The 25,031-nt window shown below is 41.5% G+C and overlaps 1 protein-coding gene across 1 annotated transcript; it reads left to right on the top strand.

The window, feature by feature from the left end:
• The first annotated feature begins 8,056 nt into the window (after positions 1–8,056).
• On the top strand, positions 8,057–23,652 carry rnd3a (Rho family GTPase 3a). Its single transcript, XM_023280613.3, has 5 exons — positions 8,057–8,523; positions 8,770–8,857; positions 18,401–18,510; positions 20,440–20,574; positions 20,779–23,652. The coding sequence occupies exons 1-5, from the start codon at positions 8,374–8,376 to the stop codon at positions 21,025–21,027; spliced, it is 732 nt and encodes a 243-aa protein (XP_023136381.1). The 5' UTR covers positions 8,057–8,373; the 3' UTR covers positions 21,028–23,652.
• Positions 23,653–25,031: the final 1,379 nt, after the last annotated feature.

The raw sequence follows: 25,031 nt of genomic DNA, 5'->3' as shown, positions 1-25,031 counted from the left end.
TCGCAATGATACAGAAATCTTTAACAAATCCGTGGATCCAGACTATAAGCCGCATCACTGTCAAAATCTAATCAATTGATCCTTGTGTCATTTCTGACCTTCCCTGCAAATTTCGTCCAAATCCGTTAGTCCGTCTTTTAGTAATGTTTCTAACAGACAGACAGACAGACAAACAAACCAATGGCAATCACATAACTCCGCAGAGTTCCTTGATAGAGTAAAAAATAAATGTTTTCTTTGCTCTAACATAAGCTGCAAACATTAGCATATGTGACTGACTAGCTAGCTAGAGTAGCAGAAGTGTAGTTGTTGCTATTATACTACTTTTCTAGGCCACTGGATTCTGCTGGGGGGACTCTGTTCCACTAGTATACATATATATTTGCAGAAAGGTCTGCAAGGAATTTCATGGACATTTCCATCACAGGTATCCTCAAGTACATGCAGTTGCAGAAAATACAACTAACCTAGAATTTATTACAAGGACATAAATTAGCATATCAATAGTACATAGCAGGACATAGCAGACTTTGAAAGTTATAGCCAATTATTTTTTTTCTGTGTCAACACATTTGCAAGAGCTGCTGCGACATAACTTCATCAAATACTGCCTTGCGTTAGCATCTGTTAGCTTCAGTCTTAGTCTGCAAGCATAATATCATGTATGTATCCGTTAGAAGCATATTTAAGAGTTCAGCTGACAAAACTGTCATGCTGCCATATGAAATCAAAGACCCAGTGCTTTAGTAATTAAGAATTTTTACTTGCTAGTCAGCCATCATTAGAACTGTAAATTATATATGTGCCATGTAAGAGCTAAAAATTTGACACTCACAGCAAAAGTGAGAAGCAAGTTTAAGGCTTAGCAACGGGCCTGTTATTCTGTTTTTGTCATATGGTGGAATTACAGTAACTCCAGTGATTATAAAGGATAATCTTTAGTTGATGCATTTGTTCTTCACACAGATTCCTTCCAGGAAACTAATCAGTGTGAAAATGGAGACAATTATTCACACACACACACACACACACACACACTAGCACACACATGTCATGAAGGGTCACTCACTAGCTCAGCTGGTGTGAAATAGCATCTTTCCTTGTCCTGAAACTGGAGCACTTTCATACCGCGACCCCCTGCTGCTGTCAGCCTGAGATCAAGGCTGGGAGCTGAGAGTCGGGGAAGTTCCACAGAAACACTGCGAGAGGTCAAACAGCTCTGACATCTCGTGTTTAACAAAATGTATTTTATTTTACAGGGGGCCCTTTGAAGAGTTTATTCAAGCCGTTAGCACAAAGTCCCAGCTGTGGCACAGTACAAAGCAGGTGATTTGAAGATTGAGTCGAGTTTGTGTGAAAAATGGTCCCATATACATACATAATTAACCCTCGTGTTGTCCTTCGGGTCAAAATTGACCCGTTTTAAAGTTTGAAAATGTGGGAAAATAAAATATATTTTCATAGTGAAAACTTCTCCACATTTTCAACATTTTTGGGAAATCTTTGAACGTTTTTTGGTGGAAAAAAGAAATGTTAAGAATGTTTCTTAAGAACATTTACAAAAAAAATCAACCAAAATCCAGCAAATTTCACTGGATTTTGGTTGATTTTTTGTGAATGTTCTTAAAGAAGATATTAGAAGTTTTACTGATATATATGTAATCACTTTAGATATTTTTAGGATTTTTTGGAAGATTTTTCCTAATTTTTAAAAAATATTTACAACTATTTTTTTTGCCAAATTTGGATGATTTTTAAAAATAAAACCTTTAAGGGAATTATTGGAAATTTTCTTCCTGAAGGTTTTGCAAATTTTCAGAAATTTGGGGAATTTTTTTGCAGAATTTTTGGATTTTTTCACAGACAAGGAAACAATATTTTTTGGTGGCCGTACATTAAGACAGCAGGAGGGTTAAACTTGTGACTGATCACAACAACGTCTTTTTCATGGATGCCAATATTGCCCACGGCGCTTGCGCTTGTTTTTGTAAGGAACAAAGAGACGTCCATCGCTGTTTCTCCCTGAACTGTTCTGAATCTGCCCTTAATTTCCCAGTCACGGTGACTAACCATCGAGGAAACCCCTCTCAAACTGAAACAAGTGAATGTGTGCTGCGTTTGCCCCGGCAGTAAATGTCAGTGCCCCGCTGATTGAATGCACGTCGACAGAGATAACTGTGGGGCAGCATGTTGTCAGGGCAGAGGCTTGGAGACCCACTGACCCAGACTCGTCACACACCTCCAGCACTGGCGGCCTGCTGGATAAAACCAGCCCACTTCAGACCTGGCTCAAACTCCGTTATTCATTACTCACGACCTGTTTTTACCATCATTTTCAGACAGCTGCATGTGATTGCTTAACCCTCCCGCTGTCCTCATTTACAGGAACCTAAAAATATTGTTTTCTTGTCTGAAAAAAATCCAAAAATTCAGCAAAAAAATTCCCCAAATTTCTGAAGATTTGCAAAACCTTCAGGAAGAAAATTCCAATAATTCCCTAAAAAAATTCCCTTAAAAGTTTTTTTTTTTTTTAAATCACCCAAATTTGGCAAGACAATGAGTAAAAATCTTCCAAAAAAATCCTAAAAATATCTAAAGTGATTACATATCTATCAATAAAACTTCTAATATTTTCTTTAAGAACATTCACCAAAAAATATTGTTTTCTCGTCTGAAAAAAATCCAAAAATTCAGCAAAAAAATTCCCCAAATTTCTGAAAATTTGCAAAACCTTCAGGAAGAAAATTCCAATAATTCCTTAAAAGTTTCCCTTAAAAGTTTTATTTTTAAAAAATCCCACATATTTGGCAAGAAAATTCTTGTAAATATTTTCAAAAAATGAGTAAAACTCTTCCAAAAAAATCCTAAAAATATCTAAAGTGATTCCATATATATCAGTAAATCTTCTAATATTTTCTTTAAGAACATTCACATGAAAATCAACCAAAATCCAGCCAAATTCACTGGATTTTGGTTGATTTTTATGTGAATGTTCTTAAAGAAACATTTTTAACATTTTTTTTCCCACCAAAAAATGTTCAAAGATTTCCCAAAAATGTTGAAAATATGGACGTCAGAAGTTTTCACTATAAAAATATATTTTTTTTTCCACATTTTCAAACTTTAAAACGGGTCAGTTTTGACCAGCAGGACCACACGACGGTTAACATTTCTGGAAGTCATTGCAGAAACAGCAAATCCCTCCTATTCGGAACTTTTCCAAACAGGAAGTGACCCGCACATGAACTGCGCTGGAGATCACAGATGATAGGTGTTTGCTGAAAAAGAGCTTTATCAGGGGAAAGTACGCTATTGCTGCTCTGAGGTATTTCCAGCATGAATAATTGAGAATATTTACGGTTGCAAAAATATCTGCTCCTGATTTAATGTTCGCAGCTCTTGGGGTTTTTTTTGTTTTTTTTTTTACTTTGCCAACAAGCAGAATGCTGTAAAAATCCTGCAAGGTAGACATGAGCTGACCTAGTTGTGCAATTAAGCATTATAAAATACAGACCAAGGTCCTCTCGTTTTCATCTAAAACATCATACACGCTTCGAGATTTAATAATCAGTGTATTAATTGAAATGCTCAGTATATTATCATTATTTTGCTACCATAAATTGGGGGAAAAAAACATCCCGAATGATTCGGTCTAAGGTTCACATTCTTTGTTTGTTTCTCCTGCTGTCACACACATTCAGAAATCCATCACTTTTCTGAGGAGTCGCCACTGCTTGTCTCATATATTTTATTATATGTGACAGACAGTGAAGAATGGTGGGTAGCTACATATGTGGTGCAGGGATTCCCAGAGGAGAAAAACACAGGGTTTGAGCTTATTGATGTTTCAGTCAAGGATACCTCAAGATCATCCTTGAAACGCAGCTGATGCTATGTCTGAGTGAAGATGCCTGCTGAAAAATCAAAGTATAAATACGTAAAGGTCGTAGAAAATTAGTTCTGAGTTGCCCTCGTGGAAATTTACAAGATCTGCAGGATGTTGACAGCACCATGTGACCAGAAACAGGTGGTACCCTCATTTCTATTCCGGGAACCATGTACAGTATTTAGGCAACTGTATGTGTCTGCCAACTCGATTAACAGAAAGACCCAGTTTACTGCGCTGCGCGTCCTTCAGGGTCCATTTTGTCATTTGTCTCAGCAAGTGTCATGCTTGGTGACATTCACACAGAAAAAAATAAACAGAAGAAAAATACATTGCAGCAGAAGCAAGGCAGCAGTCTTTATGTAAGACTCAACAGAGGGAAATACTGCAAACAAGATATGGTGACCTTTTGACCAGAATATGACGCTGCAGGCACTTCAACCCTCCTGTTGTCCTCATTTACAGGCACCAAAAAATATTGTTTCCTTGTCTGAAAAAAATCCAAAAATTCAGCAAAAAAAATTTCTCAGATTTCTGAAAATTTGCAAAACCTTCAGGAAGAAAATTCCAAGAATTCCTTAAACATCTCCCTTATAGTTTTTTTTTTTTTTTTAAATCCCCAAAATTTCTCAAGAAAATTCCTGTAAATATTTTCAAAAAATAAGGAAAAATCTTCCCAAAAATATCCTAAAAATATCTAAAGTGATTCCATATATATCATTAAAACTTATGATATTTTCTTTAAGAACATTCACAGAAAAATCAACCAAAATCCAGCAAATTTCGCTGGATTCTGGTTGATTTTTATGTGAATGTTCTTAAGAAACATTTTTAACATTTTTTTTTCACCAAAAAATGTTCAAAGATTTCCCAGAAATGTTGAAAATGTGGACATCAGAAGTTTCACTGTGAAAATATATATTTTTTCCCACATTTTCAAACTTTAAAACAGGTCAGTTTTGACCCGCAGGACGACACGAGGGTTAATACACCTTCACTGAGGTGTGCTTATAGGATTATGGGGACAGTAGGAAAATACAGTGGAATTCTGAAAAGGACCTAAATGCATCCAGCATTACAGACCAGCGATATCTCCCATATCTGTTTACCTTTAAGATGTTTCCGCATAATGTCAGTCTGCACAGTCTCACTTTGGCCCAAATGTGTGGCTGCCTGCACCCAAGTGTGATTGGCAACGCTGCCGGCTATAGCACACTGCAGCACACACACACACACACAAGCAGACAGCCTGAATAAAAACTGCAGAAAGGGCACCGGGGCACAGTGTGTAAACAACTCAGTTAATGTGGTTTTGTTCGACATCTCCTCTGCTGTGGCCCCTTCAATCTCTGCAAGCTGGATTTATTTAGACATAGAGGAGGAAGGTAAACAGTCGAGCTGGGGAGTCTGCATAAATACAAAATGACTGCTTTGCAGCCCAGGCAGGTAAAAGCTCCATAATCTTTTGATTGTGGCTGAATTTGAATGAGGTCAAATGCATATGGTACAGGGATAGCAGCCAAGTAGCAGAGCTCTACAGTGTGCAAAATCCCCCCCGTCCCTTCTCTCCTGGCAGCGTTGTGTCCTGGAGGCAGAGCTCCCACACAACAGACGGGACTCCCACCACACAGCCTGCAGGGTGGAGCTGTCTCACTCCAAAAACGCTGCCAGCAACTCCAAGAGTCCAATCGCTCTGTCGCAGAGGGGAGAGCCGATGCGGAACGCTGATGTTTTCCCATCTTTGCGAAAATTAGCAGTGATGCCGTGCTGGCAACGGAGTAGCCCGAAGGCTGGGAGATGAGGCCTCGAGACCAGAAGGGTTCCTGTTCTGAAAAAAGACAGGAAAACGTGGTGCATTATCAATCCCGTGGGGAAATTTAGTTTCTATTTTGCCCTTTCTTTCCTCCGTCTTCTCATAAAAATCTGGATGAAAGCTAATGTGTTTTCTCTGGCGGTGCTCGGCACAATAAGTACATGTATTGCTCACAGATAATGAGGAGAATACTCTGTGGAAGCTGCTAATGCTGCTCACTGGAAACAGGCAGCATCTGGTACTGGGTTCACTGGTTTATTATTATTTTATGTGGCAGAGAGTTCAACTGAAGTTCTTCTCTCAAAGTGTTGAGTTAAATGTGTGCAGGACATAAAGAATGATGATAATAAGGTGTGTTACTGCTTTACCTTGTGAGCATCAATGGCCTCCACAAGCCCTTTACTGTGCTGTGGCCTTGCAGGAACCTTTGTAAAGCGCTTTTGTAATTTGAATGTGTAGCAACGGCAATATAGCTGCTATTGAGTAAATATCATAGGTATGCATTAATTACAGTCTTTGTTATGTCCAGTGATTAAAGGTTTGTTATGTTTGCTCAAGTAATCTAATAACGTTCTACTTGCAGTATAAAGCAGAAGTAAGTACAATAAGATTTAAATGTCAAATGATTCAAAATTGTATCACCTTGTAGCGACTGCAGTAGATCTAACAGTAGAGTATTTGCACTTATGTCATGAAACAACAGAGTTTAGATTTACTATTTTAGAAATCCAGGCCTCACAGAAGGAAAAAAGTGCAACAAATGTCTTTTTGTTTGATGAAGCGCTTAATCCTTTTTGATATCAATTCAAATTTCTGAAGTTATGTTCTGCTTTTTTCTGGTCTTTGCAGGAGGGCTGTGTTGTGCTCCCTTTCTCTTAAAAATACCCCAAAGGTGTTTTATTGGATTCAACTCTGGTGAAATACTTGGCCAGGTCACAGTTTTCACTTCTTTCCTTCTTTAGAAACTCTTGTGATTTTGGCAGTTCGCTTTGGATCGTTATCGTGCTGGAATATCCTTCTTCTGCCAAGTTTCTACAGTCTGGGAGTCATCTTGTCAGCCTGTATTTTCACTTTATCCGCAGAGATTCATGGTGCCATCTATAAATGTCATCTCCTCAACACCGTTTGCACTCATGCAGCTCCTTATCTTCACACTCCCACCTTCATGCTTCACTATCAGAACTATGCATTCACCATGTGGTAGTTCCGACCCAGACAGATTTACGTGGGTCTCGTCTGACCAAAGAATGTGCTCACAATATTCATCAGGCTTCTTTCCATGTTTTATAGCAAACTTTCATCTCGCGGTTTTGTCCCAAAGAGCAAGGAACGGTGTTTTTCTTGGATGGTGTCAGTAGAGTTTCATGTTAATGTTCAATGTTCTCTGCACTGTCTGAGCTTCACTGAAACTTTCTCAGTGATAAACACTGGACCAAGAATGGGTCGATTATGCATGTAGCTCACTGCCTGTAGCATCTCTCAGTGGGGATGACCGTTGCTGCTTGGATTAGTGGTACTACTAGCGCAAATGTGGGCTCTATACCTCCTGAGTACTGCTACAACTGCATTTAGACTAATTGGTTGATCTAACGGTTTGCTTTTCTATCTTTGTGCAGTCCGATTTTTCAATTCCTCTGGCATTTTATTCCATGTGGAGCCATGATGCAGACATGCAGACCAGCACAGCCCATAGGTTTACTTAGGTATACTTACTGTAAGTATTTTGATTCTTTTTTTATTGCATCTACTTTTAACCCCACTATCTTGACCTGCAAAATAAAAATAATAAATAAATTAATGTGTGTATGATCCAGCATTGGTGGTTCAGTGGTAGAATTCTGAGGCAGTGGTGGTGCAACGGTTAAGTCTCTGGGCTACTGTAGTGTTTGTAGGATGAATTCTGATAGCACTGGGATAGAGGATAGAAACAAAGAATCACTTCTTTCTGTAAGGGTGGACTGTAAAAAATAAACTAAAATACATTTTCTTATACACATTAGCCCAAATGGACCAAGAAGGGAAAGAATATTGTTTGTTCAGTATCTACATTTTTAGCTATTGTGTGTAAGGACAATGATTTTTCCAAACTGAAAAGATGTAAAATGAGTACTGCCATTTTATCAGTTTTAAATTGACTGTCCTTAACCCCCCCTCCACCCCCTTTTTTTAGTTTTATGAATAAGTGGAGCAGTACATTTATTTAACTCCTAATAGTCTTGTTTGTTTTTTGCTATTATTTTAGTTTCACAATAGAATTTAGTGCCGGAAGTTGCAGTAATATAATTTATTCTCTTCGGTTCTGTGTCTCAGATTGTTTTTTGTTTGTTTGATAGAAGCTGTTTCCCTCGTGTCGTCCAAGAGGGGGCGCTATGACGGCGGACAGGCCCGGCAGGCTGCTGCTGTGTGGAGGATCGCAGGGAGGAGGACCGAGCTGCTGCCATTGGCTCCTGCCACGTTATAAATACAGGCAAATGGCATTTACCGGCTCAGAGCAGGCGGAGACACCGGGGGAAGCAGGCGAGGAGAGCGGACAGGAGAGGACACACCACGACCGCATCTGGCGCTTCTTTCTTTTTCTTTTTTTTTTTCCTTTTTTGTTTTTTAACATCTCGACGTTTCGCAGCCATCCCGGGATTGGACTCATTTTTTTCATCTTTGATCCCGACTGCAATCAATGAAGGAGAGACGCTCGTGTCAGAAGTTATCTCTGAAATCCAGCATGGATCCCAGTCAGAGTGTGAAGTGTAAGATAGTGGTGGTGGGGGACAGCCAGTGCGGGAAGACTGCGCTGCTTCACGTGTTCGCCAAGGACTGTTTCCCAGAGGTGAGTCCTGAACACATGGTGCTGTGATAGATGGTGATATATGAGGACTAAAAAAAAAAAAAAGAAAAAAAAGCCGCACTGTCTCTGTGGAGGTGTCAGATCCAGTCATGATGAAGGACATGTCTTCTACTAGAATAGATGTCAGCATTGATACCTGCAGCTGTGGTAGTGGAAACACTGTTGCACCGGATAAATAATGTGCTCCAATGTTGCTCGTTTTCATCAAAGTTCCTCCCTCTCCTGCAGAGCTACGTCCCCACGGTGTTTGAAAACTACACGGCCAGTTTTGAAATCGACACGCAGAGGATTGAGCTCAGTTTGTGGGACACCTCAGGTAATTATGATCTCCCATCAGCTTCTGTTTCCTGCTTCATTCATGGCTAAATGTGTGGACATGTCTGGCAAACAGCTGATTAGATCCATGTGGTGCAGCTAAACTTTAAAGAGGTAAAATTCATCTAATACTGTCCAGATCACTGGATCTAAAGTGTCCCAGGCCTGCCTTTTTTGAGTAATGAAATGAATCTGTGACCCATTTTAATCAATAAAGCTGGGTTAATCCTTTCTCCTAGTCAGACACATTTCCCCTTCAGATTAGGGCAGGACTCACCTTTTACCTACATGCACACATTATAGCTCAGCTTTAACGCAGAACGCATCAGAGGAATGGATTTGATTTATGTGTCCCTCCCAGTGGAGCAAAAGGCAAAAGCAGAAACAGGAAAGGGAACCTAACGATGGGCTGAACGGAGCTCACATTCATACATCTGGTGAACACACTTTGGAAATTTATCCCACTTCCCCATTTTTCTTTTTTTTCGAGAGGGAAAAGTTGTGCAACACAGCCTTTTTTTTTGTCACTTGTTTGTTGGACTTTGTGTTCGGAGTCCAAACCAGCTGCTGCAACCCCACAATGTGTGTGTGTGTGTGTGTTTGTGTGTGTGTGCTTTTAAGTGTGTAAACAATCCAACTTTCCCATCCATCAATGCCCGAGCAGTGAAAAGCCCAGCAGTGAGGCATGAGTGAGGCGTATGTTGCATGTGTGCTAGCATGTGTTGTGTGTGTGTGTGTGTGTGTGTGTGTGTGTGTTGTGTGTGTGGGAGTGATGGGCGGGGACAAGCCGACAGCCAGCTGTTGAGGGTCCTCAGCCCGGAATTCCTCGGCGATGTTTGAGTAACTTTCTCCAATGTCAGGATCAGGGTGAAACTTCTTTTTTTTTCTTTCTCCTCTTTGAACAGACACAAGAAGTTCTGAGCAGCAGAAGCTTCGAGTTAAATCTTGACCTTTTCTGCTGAGTTTCAGAAAGAATCAGCAGAACGAATCCTCGTTTTCAGGCTCGGTAACACTACAAGCACGACGAGGAGGCCCAATTTAAAATTCCTTCGCCCCTCCAGTTTGTGTGTCTTGTCGACAGGCGATGAAATGAAAGGCGGCCAGAGTGAGAGTTTTTGTTTTATTGCGCTGGTGTTGGCCTGCCGCCTGGAGCCATTTTTCTTTTTCTCTCTGCTTCATAAAACAGAGAAGGGGGGAGTCAGGGGTGTGGTGGTGGTGAGGGGGTGCGTTTCCTATTAGCTCAGTGAAGACGGAGGCTGATACCCCAACCCCCAGCTCCAACCCAACACCCAACACACCCATCGAGACACCCATCGGCCACGGCCAATCCCATCGATCCCTCGTCTCCTGAGGTGTTCCAAAGCATGCGCTCACAAAGACCCAGCCACAGGGATGAAGACAAACACCGCCGCCTCCTCCCCCTTCCCCACAAACACCACACACCTCCACGCGCTGAGATGGTCTTTGTTCTGCCTAATGAGCAGCCTGGTGTGCGAGTGTGTTTAAAAGGGAGGGCGATGGGAGTAATTCGGGTCATTAAGGTAAATGCCTGCCTGTTATACAGCCTCCATTTGGCCCCCCACGCCCTGCCCGACTGTGGGTGAGGCCTGCTGGGGCAGAGGTGCAGCAGCCTTTGATGCTCCCTCGCTTCTTTCACCCGGCGAGAGGAAGAGGTTTAACGTTGTCTGTCTGTCTGCCTGCTCGTCTGAATGAGCGGCAAAGGTGTTTGTTTGAGAGTCAAATAGGAGGTTAGGAAGACAGCGAGGGTAAACACAGCAGTCCCTGTGGCTCAGCACCTGCCCTCCTCAGGCCTCTTCTCGCGTTACAGAGCAGCAGTCGACACAACAGCATCTCGGAAGCTTTAAATAGGGAATCTCAGGCAGGGCTGTAAATAGCTGCTTTCATTAGTGGCAGTCTTGTTTTTAAAATGTCAGAAAATAAAAACATCAGCACCCTTCAAGGTGACGGTACCGGCACAGAACAGCACATTTCCAGGACTATAAAATGGCAAAAAGAAGCTAGAACCAACATGCAACTTCTTTTTTCACAATTTCTTATTCTTAATTTAGCTTTCAGTGATTGTTTTTAGCATGGCTTTGTTTGATAAAGTTGACATGTGTTCATACAGAGCAATATTAGCATTAGTTTGGAGTTAGTAGTAGCCAACCTGATGAATAATATGCTCTCTTAGCTTAACAGTTAGCTGCTAGCCACCCCACTGTGTTCATCAGCCAGCTGCTAATGTAGCCTTCTGTGCCATTTGGTGTGTTTTATCATAACATTTACTCTTAAAACAGCTACTTGTTGCATCTGGGTTAATATGAGAGCCATGAGAGTGAACCTAAGCATTAAAGCTGCAGGTGCTCAAACCAAAACAATGAGCTAAAAGATGCTAAAATGCTCAATAGCGCTAATAGGAACTGCAGAGTGTGGTAATAATTCTGTGTAGGTTTGTTATGATTCATTGTTTATATTGAAATATTGATGAAAGCAGCTTTAATATTGTTGTTGTTTAATTCCTTGTCAATCAACTAATCATTTCCGTGCTAATCTCAGGCTCATAGAAGACTGATTTAAACAGATTTTGCACCTTTGCACAGCTGAAATATTCATAATACACTTATGCAGGAGTTAACAGCAGGAAGCGGCTTAGTATTTTCCTCACTTCAGAAATGGGCCTGGAATGTTTGTTCCAACTCTCTTAGGCAATTTCCCAAAGTTATAACAAATAAAAAGCTTCAGTGTCAGAAAAACACGAGAACCGCAGGCGTTTTCAACTCGAGGAATCCCAAAGAGACACATGTTAGACCCCAAGGATCTCATTTGACAATATTTATCTCTGGGAACCTTGTGGGAAAAATGTGTTTTTTGTTTATTGAACAGTTGCCGACTGCACATTGAAAGTTGACCCACTTTGAAAACACGTCAGATGAAGGAGTTGAAATGGAAGACAGCAGAGGTTGGTTGTTCACATTATCATTTTATTCTAGTTTTTGGAGCTTGTCCCATGTGCTGCTTCTCATGTAATAGTGGACTGCTTAGCTTATTGGACTCAGTAAGCTCCTCTGTGCCCCCCCCCACCCCCCATTCTTCTGTCTGTAGCCATTGTTGCATCGGATCACATTTCTGGGCTCAGCGAATTGGAGCCGCATGTCTGGCATTCCTCAGACTAAAGGTTTCTACTTCCTCCTCTACAAAGACCCCTATTGTACCCAGCAGCCCCAGATCCTCCGCCAGAGAAAGAGAAGTGGTGAGGATCAGTAAAGCCCCACCTCGTTTCCAAGGGGGGAAATTGAATCACGGTGGAATTTGTCGACCGGTAGTTGGGCGGTGATACAGCGCGTGAACCCAGGGATGGTGGGGGGGAGATGAATAGATATCCTGTCCGCTCATGTAATGGGAGGACTTTGTGTTTGATGTTACACCTGACATTAAAACCCGTGTCCGGTCTTCACACTTTGCATTCTTGGCTCGGTTCGTGTCCATGTGTCCTGCCAGTGCATCGCTGAGAAACGTGACTCTCCTGCATGTGTTTCACCTGCTGCCAGTTTGCATCCACATGTCAAACCTGAATCATGCTTGACTCACACTCTGTTGTTATTTGTGTCATTAACAGCACCTCCACAGCTGATACAAGTGGAATCCAGTACTGGAAAGTTTCTCTTTTAGCTTTGTTATGTAAAGTTCTTGGACACATTAACTGCAGAGTTAGGTTTCATGAAAATAATCCGATCAGAAGTGAACCAGTTGGACAAACAGAAACAGCATATACTTTTAAAATACCTTTAAGCAAACCAAAGTAGGAAAATGGCAGCTTATGTGGAGGTTGTGAAACTTTTCCGGGCAACAGTGTGTCGCGACACATCATCCTTAGTGACGTACTGTATACTATCATTTAAAAGTATGAGGTCAACCAGGCAATTTCATGTTTTCCATGAAAACTCACGCTTTTATTCATGCGCTAAGATAACTGCACAAGGGTTTTCTAATCATCAGTTAGCCTTTCAACACCATTAGCTAACACAATGTAGCATTAGAACACAGGAGTGATGGTTGCTGGAAATGTTCCTCTGTACCTCTATGGAGATATTCCATTAAAAATCAGACGTTTCCAGCTAGAATAGTTATTTACCACATTAACAATGTCTAGACTGGATTTCTGATTCATTTAATGCTATCTTCATTGTAAAAAACTGCTTTTCTTTCAAAAATAAGAACATTTCTAAGTGATCCCAAACTTTTGAACGGTAGTGTGCATATAATGTATCCTCATGCGTTGTACAGTGTAGCATGCTGTCACATGTCATAATGTATTGGAACATCAAATGATCGCAACATATGACCACTGTGGACTTATCCGTCGCAAATGATACAAGGAACAATTGATTAAATTGTGGGGTGTTTCTGAGTCCCATCAATTTCCACCACCCGCTACATATTCAGGTCACACAATTCGGTTTCCGTACATAACGCACACATGCATAACACACGCCTGTGCTCAGCGCAACGTCAGTTTGTTTGTGGGTACATCTATATTAAATGGCCACATTCTATGGTGCCGTGATTTCTGATCATTAATAACTAATGAACAAATGCTGCAACTATTTTTTAAAAATGCTGCATTTCTGACAATGCCATATGGGGGAATGAACAGCCTTGGAGGAGTACTGTGCTCTCTGAGTGCTTTTCTTGTATTGTGATATATTATGCATCATATCTCCCTGTATGCTATCATACTGTATACATACCGTTTTAGCGTGATACCTGTTTGAATGTTAAATGGTGTGTTTACTGCATCAGATATCCTGGTAACCACAGCAACCACCTCAGATATTGGTTGAGGTTACTTCGGTTTGAATTGCTCTTTGTCCTCGACTCTGTTTGTGTTAATGCGCCTGGCTGGCGAGAGGAGGTTATATATTTAAGCTGGTGCAGGATGGCTAGACGTGCCTGTCGCCGTTTGCTGTTTCCACAGGTGTCCCTGAAGGCTTAGCGCCTCTCCACACACACACACACACACACACACACACACACACACACACACACACTCGCTGCACCCACCCATAAGCGCTGCTCAGCTATGTTAGCTATGCAGTAAATCAGCAGGCCTGCAGACCTGTTGCCGAACCTCCAGACTGTCAGACACAGCTGGCTTACCTCAGGTCTGCTCTGTTTGTGTGAGATAAAGTGACTTTCCATGTCAGTAAGCCATTACTATGTAAAGGTGGATGTGTTGAACATCATGGAATATTTTAGAGCCCAGACATGCAACATCAGGAGATGTTTTTTTTATGGTGGAAGGCAGGAACATCTGGGAATTTGAATAATGAGTCACATTACATGAATAGCGCAGAATGTGTTTTCCAACTCGTTTCATGTATATTCATTGCGTTAAGTGGTGCTTTTTATCCCAGCTGTTGTGGAAAGGAAGCAGAGATTCTACGTCGTCATGGAAAAAAATATCAGGCATTTCGTGAAGACCACAGTGGAGGTTTGGTCATTTATCCTCTGGTGTCGTTCACATCGGCATGAGTTTGCTGTGAGCGAGAGCATGTTTAAGAGAAGGCTAGAGGGCTGTTGAAAGGACAGGAGGGAGGACGGGGTGTGAGTCTTCTTCCAGATTTAGAGATCCTGTGGGAGAACAATGACAGGACCTAATTAGATGACAGTCACCAGGTCTTTGTGTGTTAGCTCTGGGATTTCCTCTTATCTTTCCGCTTGGCAGAAGGATGACCTTAAAGCAGAGGTTGGTCTCAGATGCAGTAAAGACTAAAGAAAACGTCCTCTATTAAAAGTCTCCTGAAAAGCATTAACATTCGAACATGTCGGAGGATTTCCAGCTATAAATACTTTAATCTCCAGGTAAATTCACAGGGTCATGTGCAGATGTATCAACAACAGCAGCTCAGAGATGTGCTTCACCTCATTGGATTGATAAAAACAAGCAATTCATTGTGAAATGTCAACCGACTCTACAGCCTTTCAGTCACAGGGTCTTATTTTTCCAATGATTTGTTCCAGGCAGCGAGGGATGGAAGGAAAAAAAAAGCCCTTCAAACAATGCAATGTGGTCGTGATTGATTGTGAGACAGCCATGAAAAATGGGGGATAAATTCTTGCGGGGGATCCCACGTTCCTGCTCGCCTCGTATTTCCTGTCGATGGTTGCGGCTCGGTCTGGCCTTTTTGTTTAGGCGGTGTCACCTATTGGACAGCTTTAAAGATTCTCGGTGGAAAATAACCAGCCTGTGCTCTCCCATCTGAAATACATTATGTTTGTAATTCACTGTGTGTAGTTCCTGGCATCCCCACTTCACTGACTCACAGCTTTTGAAATGATAATAACCATTAAGACACAGAAATTAGCTGCATCCTGAACGAACCCTATAAGTGAACGTTTAGAGAAATGATACTGTGGAATGCAAAGCTTGAGCCAAGAGCGCCAGTGTGACTTAAAATGTCCTGAAACATATCATGTGCTGTCACTGCAAGGGTAGAGCCAAAACCTTTAGTAAGCTTCACATCTTTACCTTTTTCTAAGGTGTTTTAAAGGCCCCCCCCTGGTGAAAATCAAGTTGTTTTTTCATCCTGTTGACATGGCCATATGGTGTTTTGTTAATTTACTTTGATTTTGTTTTCAATGCTGTGCCTTGTTGGATCATATTCACCTTGAAACTACAGTTTCATAGCAAACTTAAGGAACTAAACCTGTCAACTTGCAGGGTGGAGCTTTCTGTTTCTACAGAATCAGTTTCTGGTTTGAACATTATGGCTGCTTTACTGCCAATGCTACGGTTTGCCTTTGTGTAGCATGAGGTGGTTTTACAGAACAGAGTCGTAGGTGAGCTGGAGCAGAAACTTCATAGATCTGCACATTCTAGAGCAGGGGTGTCAAACTCATTTTAGTTCAGGGGCCGCATTCAGCCCAGTTTGATCTGAAGTGGGCCAGACCAGTAAAGTAGCAACACAATAGCCTATAGATACTGACAACTCCAACTTTTTCCTTTGTTTTAGTGCAAAAAAGTCCATTCTGAAAATATTCATACTTAAAGAATTATCTTTTTACAAAACATTATGAATAACCTGAGATTTCTTAAGAAAAAGAAGCTTCATTTCAACAACATTCAGCCTCAGTTTATCATTTACACATTATAACTTTCAGATCACAGTTGATCTACAAGAAGCCACTTTTAGCCACAGGTATCTGGAACTGAATCATATAGTATTTTATTCTATGATCAAAACAACAAAAGTCAGACAAAAAAACAACTAAAACATACAAAATATCACAAAAATGAGACCCAAAGCGACAAAACCAAAAAACAAAACAACAAAAAATTACACAAACGAGACAAAAAATGACAAAAAAAGAAACAGAATGACAAGAAAATAGACAACACAAGCAAAACAAGAAAAAACACAAAACGACAAAAGCAACACAAAGCAACGAATAATGCAAAACACAAAATGACAATAAGACAGAAAACGCAAGCGAGACAAAAAGGAGACACAAAGCGCAAAAAACAAACAAAATGACAAAAGTCGGACAAAAAAAGACAAAAAACAACAAAAGCAAGACAAAATTTTACAAAAATGAGACACAAAATGACAAAAGAACAATGAATAATCTCGTATTTTACTTTATTATCAAAACAACTTTTATTATATTAAATTATTTTAAATTTATAGTTTTGCAAATTTATAACTTGCAGTTAGTATCTTCTCTGTAATTTTTACACTTTACAAAATGGGCCGGATTGGACCCTCTGGCGGGCCGGTTTTGGCCTGCAGGCCGCATGTTTGACACCCCTGCTTTAGAGGGAGCAACACTGCAGGCATTTTTGGGCATAGAGGGACTATTTTTGTCACGAAAAAATCTAAATATCTGTCTTTAATACAGAGATGAGCTTAGGGGTCTGATCAATGACTAAAGAGGGCTTTTAACACTTACTCCATGAATTAACTAAACTATAAAACTAATGAAATGCTGATTAGCGTGTAAATGTGCACTGCAAATTCACGTCTGTTTGCTTTGGTTATTACAGTAACTTTTCCAGATCATTCAGACTTCAGCAGCTCTTGCTAACTTGGTTGCTGTTCAAAAATAAGTCCGCAAGTGATTTAGTATTACGTCAGGAAAAGGTCATGGACACAGCAACGTTCAGGAAAGAAAAACTTTTAGGCTGATTCCTTTCGTTCGCCTTTAGACAGCATGACATGACGGAACAATTACGGTTTTTATTGCAGGTTTGTATAATGTAGCCTATACTGCAGTCTTCTGACAATATTACATAGCCTAGTTTATTTATTTAAGTGAAAGCCTACAAGTCTAATTTGCACCGTCTTTTCAAATGTTTGCTTCAAATTCTCTTGATGTTTGCATGAAAACACAACTAACCTAACATTAGCAGGTTGTTATTTAACGGAAAAAGAAATTCTCCTGTCATTTTTCTATAGTTATGGAGGTGCAGTGACCAGGGGGAGCGTGTCATTACTTACATAGACACAACTCTGCACACATCAGCCTGTGTTGTGCAAGACTCCGGCCTGGATGGATGGTTTTTAAAACGTTCTCTCCAGCCCAGACTGTTTAGATTAGGAACCCTAGCTCTCCGTTTGTGTGCACGTGACGCCGCATTCCTGGCTTCTCTCTGCAGCAGTGTTTAGAGAGGACCTCCCAAGGGAACCTTTAGTTACCAAAAACAAAATTCTCCAGATTCTTGGCAGCCGGTTGTGTGTGGTCACCTCTCGCTTGTCATGTGATCTTGACTCACCTTGACATGCCTGCGCCCTCCCCCTACCCGTCCTCACCCTTCCTTCTCTGGAGATGTTTCAGTCTGGCAGCGAGATGGGCGTCTCCCTTGCACATGGTTTCAATTTGAGGAGGGAGTCATTTCCGCGCTCTGAAGTTCTCCGTTCCTCCAGAGAACATCTCTTTTTTTTTCTTTCTGCCAGTAATCTTGCGTAGTCAGCACATTTTTCTCCTGATGCGGCATTATTTGTTTTTCTCGCCGGGTTGCTATGGATCATGGCCGAGCTGCAATCATGTCATATGAGAATAACTGTCAGAAATGTTTTGGAGTTAAAAGAGATAATTTGGCCTTTTTCTATGCATTCAAGGAACCTTCCTCGCTTGAGGTTTTTCTGTATGTTTGGTTGCCGCCCCTCGCTTGAATGCTGGTATTTCCTTTTGTGTAAAGCCAGAATTCTGCACGTCTGATGAATTTGAGGTCTTCAAGTAAAGAAAGTACCTTCTACCAGCCAGGCCTCAAATAGGAAAATCTGTGTTAATCAGATTTGTGATCCAATTTTCTGTCCTGAAGCACTGATAGCAGGTTTTCTAGTGTCCCTGGAGCTGGATCCCTGTTTAGATTATCCCAAAATAGCCAAACTGTAAATTGAATAAGGGAAATGTCTCACCCTCAGCTGCCTACCTGTTTTCTGGGAGCTGAAGAAGTTGCGTGCTCGGTCATGAGTAGAGCAGTTTTTTTTGTACGTTGGTACTTGTAACGGTTTGTAAGTGCAGTTTTTGTCTTTTGTTCCAGGATCTCCATACTACGACAACGTAAGGCCCCTCTCCTATCCAGACTCCGACGCCGTCCTCATCTGTTTCGACATCAGCCGCCCTGAAACGCTCGACAGCGTACTGAAAAAGGTTTGTTGCTCCTCACGAAGCAAGTCTTTGATAAGCTCAGTAAAAGTCTAAACCTTTCTTTACTTTAAAGTCTGTTCACTTTGATTTAGTTTGATCTGCAGACAAAGGTTGTATTTAAGTAGATCAAAAGTTAAAGTCTACAGTCAGGGGATTTGTTTGGGGGTCTCGGTCACGTCAGATCTCGTGGTGTGAAGTTGTAAAGCTGTAGTATGACTGGAAGGTCGATGGGTGAAATCCACAGAGTGGCTGGAAGAAGGAAGTACTGCTGAACCACCAGCGACTCACATGGAGCTGCTCGGTGGTTAACATCCGATGACTATGGCTGACTTCCACATGTCTGAACGTATAGCGAACATCTGTCTGGTGGACGGCTTTGATGGTGCTCGGAAACAGGGTTGCTAAAAATATTAAAACCATTGTTTTCCTGCCGTAAAAACCACCTGCCTTGTGCTCTTCTTTTGCAGTCTACGTCCTGTTTTTGTGGTTTGTGAGCTGTCCTGTTTTGACGTGACACCAGTCACATTGAAAGCTAGTGGTTAAATTAGATCAGATCTGTGTTATCCTAATGACAGGATGGTTGGGGAAGCGAATACCAGACGGTGAATCCTCAGTTGCAAAATCCCATGTCTTTACTGCATGTCAGTCCCTTATTCTGTTTCCTAACATTTCATGTTAACTATCTGTCTAATAAAGACTGAAATGCTTCTAAAATAAATTTTTTAAAAAAGTAAATCCGAACCATGATGGGCTAAACCGGATTTAAAACAAGCCTGACAACAGTTCTAGATCTTGTCTTGGTTACCAGGAGCCCATAAGACCCATGAAGACAATTACCTATTTCTGCTTTTTTGTGTATTAAGGCTACAGAAATTGTGGGACACAACAAAAATAACCCGATATGAGAACAGTGTGAGGGTTTCTAAGCTCATCCAAGCATTTGACAAGCGCTTCTGATGGAGTGTACTGTAATGTTTCCCTCTGCATCAGGGTCATCCTCAATAATTGAGGTCATGGGTTGAGGTCCACCAATACTCCAAGTCCTATTTATTGGGCTTACAAAGTCAAATATACCGAGTCTTTTATCTGTAGGATGTAATTTCCCCCAAGGTCTTGAGAACTGTTAAACAATGATGAAATCAATGTCAGTGGCAGCGTCTGCCTTTTGTGGCAGGTTTGTGTGTTTGTAATTTGCTCTCTGAAAATCACAATATGACTGACATCAGTTATTTAACCGTCGTTTTGGCTCGTCTTGCACACTGTTGTTGAATCTGAGTAATCAGAAACCAGCTGATCACAAACACCTTGGAAAAGTCTGGTGATTAAACTGTGTTCTTAATGTTACATCATTTAAAGTTTGAGCTTGAGACAGTGAGTGTCTACTTTAGATTTAGTTTCCTTTCACGCTTTTAGTCAAATGATGTTTGCGCAGACACACTTTAAAACATGACTTCCTCTTCAGATGTCAATGAACCTGATCCCCTGACCAGCCAGCCAGCCCTGAGGCACATTAGCCTCCGAGTAAAGCCTCCAGAGAAATACCATTGATCACAGGGCATTTATTGTTGTCAGGGAGGAAACATGGGGATTATTTGTAGTTTCTTTCCAGTGTTCAAAGCATGAGGGGCTCCAGGAAATGGCAGCTTTAACCTTTGTACTTAAAGGGTAGTTGTGGTGGTGGTGGTGGTGGTGGTGGTGGGGGGGGGGGGGGGGGGGGGGGGGACTCGTGGGATTTCTTTGTGGCCGACAGGCATGCATGCATTTTAACAAATATTTGATCGCTGTCAGAGTAAACTCATCAATTTTAAATACAAAGCTTCCTATTGGGGCTATTGGGAATAGAGCTAATGGACCAGTGGTGATGGATAATTGCTGAATGAACTAAGAGGACCCATAGTTCACCTGATTGAGAGTTTTTGTCTGTCTCCACAGTGGAAGGGAGAGATCCAGGAGTTTTGTCCTAACACGAAGATGCTGTTGGTTGGCTGTAAATCAGACCTGCGCACTGATCTGAGCACACTCGTGGAGCTGTCCAACCATCGACAGACGCCGGTTTCTTATGACCAGGTACGCAGACTAACGGCAACGCCGGAATCGTGTATGAAGCATGTAATTTTCTGACTGTAATCTGTCGTGAATAACTGCTCATTGTACTCTGCTTAAGCCATGTGGGACTGATCCCTTAGAGTGAAAATGCTTTTGTCGTTGTTGACGTTAGTACTTTGCTAACCTGACTTCCTGGTGACCATATTTGGCCTGTTCCCTCCTCAGGGCTCCAGCATGGCCAAGCAGATCTCGGCGCCCTACATCGAATGCTCGGCTCAGCAGTCGGAGAACAGCGTCAGAGACATTTTCCACGTGGCCACGTTGGCCTGTATCAACAAAAACAACAAAAATGTGAAACGCAGCAAGGCCGCCCGCGCCAACAAGAGGATTTCACACATGCCCGGTAGGCCCGACCTGGCTGCCGTGGCCTCGGACCTCCGCAAGGACAAAGCTAAAAGTTGCTCGGTCATGTGACTGATCAGACAGAGGAGGACAGAGCACGGTGCAAGCAGGACGCTATGGGGTGGCGCTCTATCCTGCATGCTAAACGCCCCTTATTTGTCTGGAAAGGGGGTTTATAAGCTTCAATTCATGTACATGTTACTGGAATACTCTGCACCAATGAAAACTCAATGCGTAGTAGCATCCCAATCGATGTGGCCCCCCCCCACCCCACCAGACGAGGAAGCTATCTATCAGCGGGCTACCTACTTGGGGAAGTGACGGCTTCCTCTGGGAGGATAGAGCGGATGCAGTCAAGGCTTTCCTCAGCAACGGGAAATGAGCAGGAGGAGTGATGTCATTAGGAAATGCTCATTTGTAACCGAAGGTTTTAAGAACATGTGATCTTTTGAATGAGAGCCAAAGCCAGCGATGGGGGGTTTGCTGCCTGGGAGGAAAAGGAGGAGCTGCTGTTGTTTGTGCTGGATCAAAGACTTCTTGCTCGGAGGGCTTATACAACAACTCGTCACTGTGGTTGGAACTGATTCTCTCTCACCCCTGCTCCTGTAGCTGTTAGTCTGTGCAGAGGAGATTACAAGAGGAATTTCTTAGTCCTGCGTAACGGAAACCTGACGCTGTGTGTCCCCCCGTCTCTGATATGTTGTCGGTATAATGTGAAGTCATTGGTGTGTAACAGAGTCATTGTTTTATTTTAGCTTCGTCCTGATGAGATCTGCGTTGAACAGCTGATCTTAATCTAGTTGATCCCATTCTGTCACCTCAACAGCTGTAGACACAGAATGACTGAATGAAGATACTATTTTCCACACTGACTGGTTCATGGACTCCATAAAGAAGAAGGTTGAAACTGTTCTGCCTTCAGGGTTTGACTAACAGTTTCTAATATCCACACGGTGAACAAATTTGTCAAACATTTTCTCCCTGAATAGAAATGCCATATTTTAAAACCCTTTAATGGATTCTAAATGGGCCGGAGATCTTTAGCTGACCAACACTCAGCAAGTGAAAATTTGACGAACTGTAAATGAGGACATCTACGAGGCCGACAGCCTGTTTGAGCTGTTAATCACTGTTCCACGTCACTTTAAAGAAGGGAGCGGAGCTGATAAAGAAACGGTTAAAGCTTGTTGATTAGGCTCTGAAACACCAGAGCTCCTGGCTTTGCCTTTCCCTGAGGTTGCACTGACTCTGCTGTGGTTGGGGAAAAAAATCCTCATTAAGGTCCGGTCACACCAGCAGCAGTTAAACGTGGTGGTACTCAGCAGTGAAATCAGTTCATTCAAATGGAATTGCTGCAGTTTGTGGCTTTGGAGGTTCCCATTTGGAGAATTTGCACCAATAGAGCTACAACGATTAATCAGTTACTAATATATGAATCACCATCTATTTTGATAATCGATTTCAGTAGCTTCTTAAATGTGAATATTTCCTGTTTTTTGTCTTATTGTGTAACAGAAAACTGAATATCTTTAACTTTTAAATATATCATCCTGGGTTTGGGGAAACTTATCAAATTAATCTGGCAATATTTTCTCGAGTAATCTAGAAAACACTGACAGATTAATCAACAGTGAAAAATAATCATTAGCTACAGCCTGATAGCCAACCGTAAACTGTCTCAACAGTGTGGAGTTGGAGGGAACAGGAAGCTACTCTGTGTAACTTAATTGCCACGTTTTATTTAAGCTCCTCTCTGGGTATAAACTGCGACACGAAAGAAGTTTCTGGATAGCTGTAAGACAGACTAAACTGTATTAGCCTCCTAGCTATTGAGCTAATGCGCCAGCTAACTGGAAAACTTGCTAGCTATTCAAACGCTCAGTTAGTGTAATAACAGAAACGGTACACAGTTGGCAGAGAGAGGACTGCTACAAACTATTTTTTCCTTAAACTTGCAGTTTAACTTTATGTTAGCCCAAATAGCTAGCATGTTAGCGGTTAGCTCAGCAGCTGCAGTAAATTCCCAGTTAAACCTTGCATATGTGCACACCAGGTGTGCTTATTATTATGCTGCTTTTCTAGTCCGAGGTATCCCACTTCAAGTCCATATTTACATATTTGGTGCATGTACACTGCTATCCAGTGTGCAAACTATTGCCTTTGTAGCTTTCCACATACTTTACAAAGCCACACGCATGACTTTCACTGTGACCAGACCTTAACTCAGATTGGATGATTGTATTTCCCCCCCTCCACAGTTTCAATAGTATCGGGACATTTCAGATTCAGGACCTCTGAGGCTCGTTTAAAATTTAGTGTATCGCCGTGTAAACAGAGAATAGGTGTCAATATGAAAATGAGACTTTCTCTCAAGCCCTGAGAAAACAATGTTTATGAATTAGGTGTTATTTTCTTTGGAACAACAGTGCAATTCAGAGGCTGTTGAAAGCGTTGATGCACTTTTAATGTAACTTTCATCTTACCAATTAGCTTGTTCAAATGCCAGTGCTGTCACATTTGGCAGCTCGGGGCCCCGACTCTTCATTTTCTAATCTGTCGTCCCCTCCCTGTGTATACAGCCATGTTTTCTTGAATGTTAATGTCACCTTCAAAATGTCTTTGCCAATGTTGTTGCCTCAATATTTATTGAATTATATATTTTCCCTTTAGAATAAATGCAATTGGAATTGAAGAGAAGTGTGTTTTCTGTTCATTGAGAGACAAAAAGACAACACGGTTTGAGAAAAGGCGATAAAATTACTTTTTTTTCATTTAGGAGATCCCTGTTGGTGTGTTGATGCAGAAACATGTAGCCTCAGGTTTAGACTATCTTTCCTAGAACAAAATATAATTAATTCACACATGCCGACACGCTGAAGTTTGTTATTAATTGTGTATGTTGCTCACACTGAACACTCAAACCCCCCGTGAATGGGTCCTTTTTATGTAGGTTTCCAGCAGATTAGATGCCTTGTGGCACTTTGCTGCCTCGGTTGGGATTGTCAGTGGACAAACCTTAATGCATCTATGGGACAAAGCCATTGTCTCCCTGTGAGAAGCAGCAATGTGCCGGAGGGCATCAAGTCTGCTGGAAATCCATACTAAGAAGATGGCTGCCTCCTCGAAAAAGAGCATCACAAACAGCACTAGAGTCAGTGCTATGTCTATATTTGTACATGTGTATACACTACCGTTCCGTTTGGGGTCACTTAGAAATGCCCTTAGAAAGAAGAGCATTGTTTTAATGAAGATAACATTAAATGAATCGTAAATCCAGTGTAGACATTGTTAATGTGGTAAATGACTATTCTAGCTGGAAGCAACTGATTTTTTACTGGAATATCTACATAGGGGTGAGCTGGTGTGCAGGGCTGCACGGACTTCATCGATCTTCACATTTTAAAGAAACAATAGCTCAGAGTCACATCTAAGGCTTTTTAAGATATAAATGTATTATTTTGATGGGAAAAAATTACAAATCAGTGTTTCGTCTAGGATTTTTTCCTGCAGCGGCAGGCTCCCGCTCCCCAATCCCCATAGGGCTACAGAGGAACATTTCCAGCAACCATCCCTCCTGTGTTCTAATGCTACATTGTGTTAGCTAATGGTGTTGAAAGGCTAATTGATGATTAGAAAACCCTTGTACAGTTATGTTAGCACATGAATTAAAGTGTGAGTTTTTGTGGAAAGCATTAAATTGTCTGGGTGACCCCAAACTTTTGAACAGTGGTGTATCTTCTGTAGAATGACTCCATGATGTTCTTGTGTTGCAGGTACATGGGCCAGACGTGGCCATCGAACAGGCCGGGGGGGTCTGGCACCGTGGTCTGATTTTCCATAATTCTCCATGAAGTTTTCTCCGTGAACAAGCAGTTACAAACAGAACAGAAAAAATGCTGTATGGACGGAATCTTTCTTTACTGTTCTGTTTGCTGCTTGTTTACTGAGATAACTTAATGCTGAATTGTGGAAAATCAGACCATTGTACAGGATAAATATGTACAAATATAGAAATAACACTGAAGCTACATCTGAGCGTTTTTAAATGAGACGGACTAGCCTCTGGGTAAAAAATA

This window comes from Amphiprion ocellaris, chromosome 24 (genome assembly GCF_022539595.1).
Source record: "Amphiprion ocellaris isolate individual 3 ecotype Okinawa chromosome 24, ASM2253959v1, whole genome shotgun sequence".
NCBI classification, from domain to species: domain Eukaryota; kingdom Metazoa; phylum Chordata; class Actinopteri; family Pomacentridae; genus Amphiprion; species Amphiprion ocellaris.
Note: the sequence above shows the minus strand (reverse complement) of the source record. Positions and strands in the feature narration are given on the sequence as shown.

Excerpts from the sequence above, each read along its gene's own strand:
- rnd3a (XM_023280613.3), top strand. The coding sequence starts at position 8,374 with ATGAAGGAGAGACGCTCGTGTCAGAAGTTATCTCTGAAATCCAGCATG. Across the intron at positions 8,858-18,400 it reads CAGTTTGTGGGACACCTCAG|GATCTCCATACTACGACAAC; the intron begins GTAATTATGATC and ends CTTTTGTTCCAG. Across the intron at positions 18,511-20,439 it reads TCGACAGCGTACTGAAAAAG|TGGAAGGGAGAGATCCAGGA; the intron begins GTTTGTTGCTCC and ends CTGTCTCCACAG.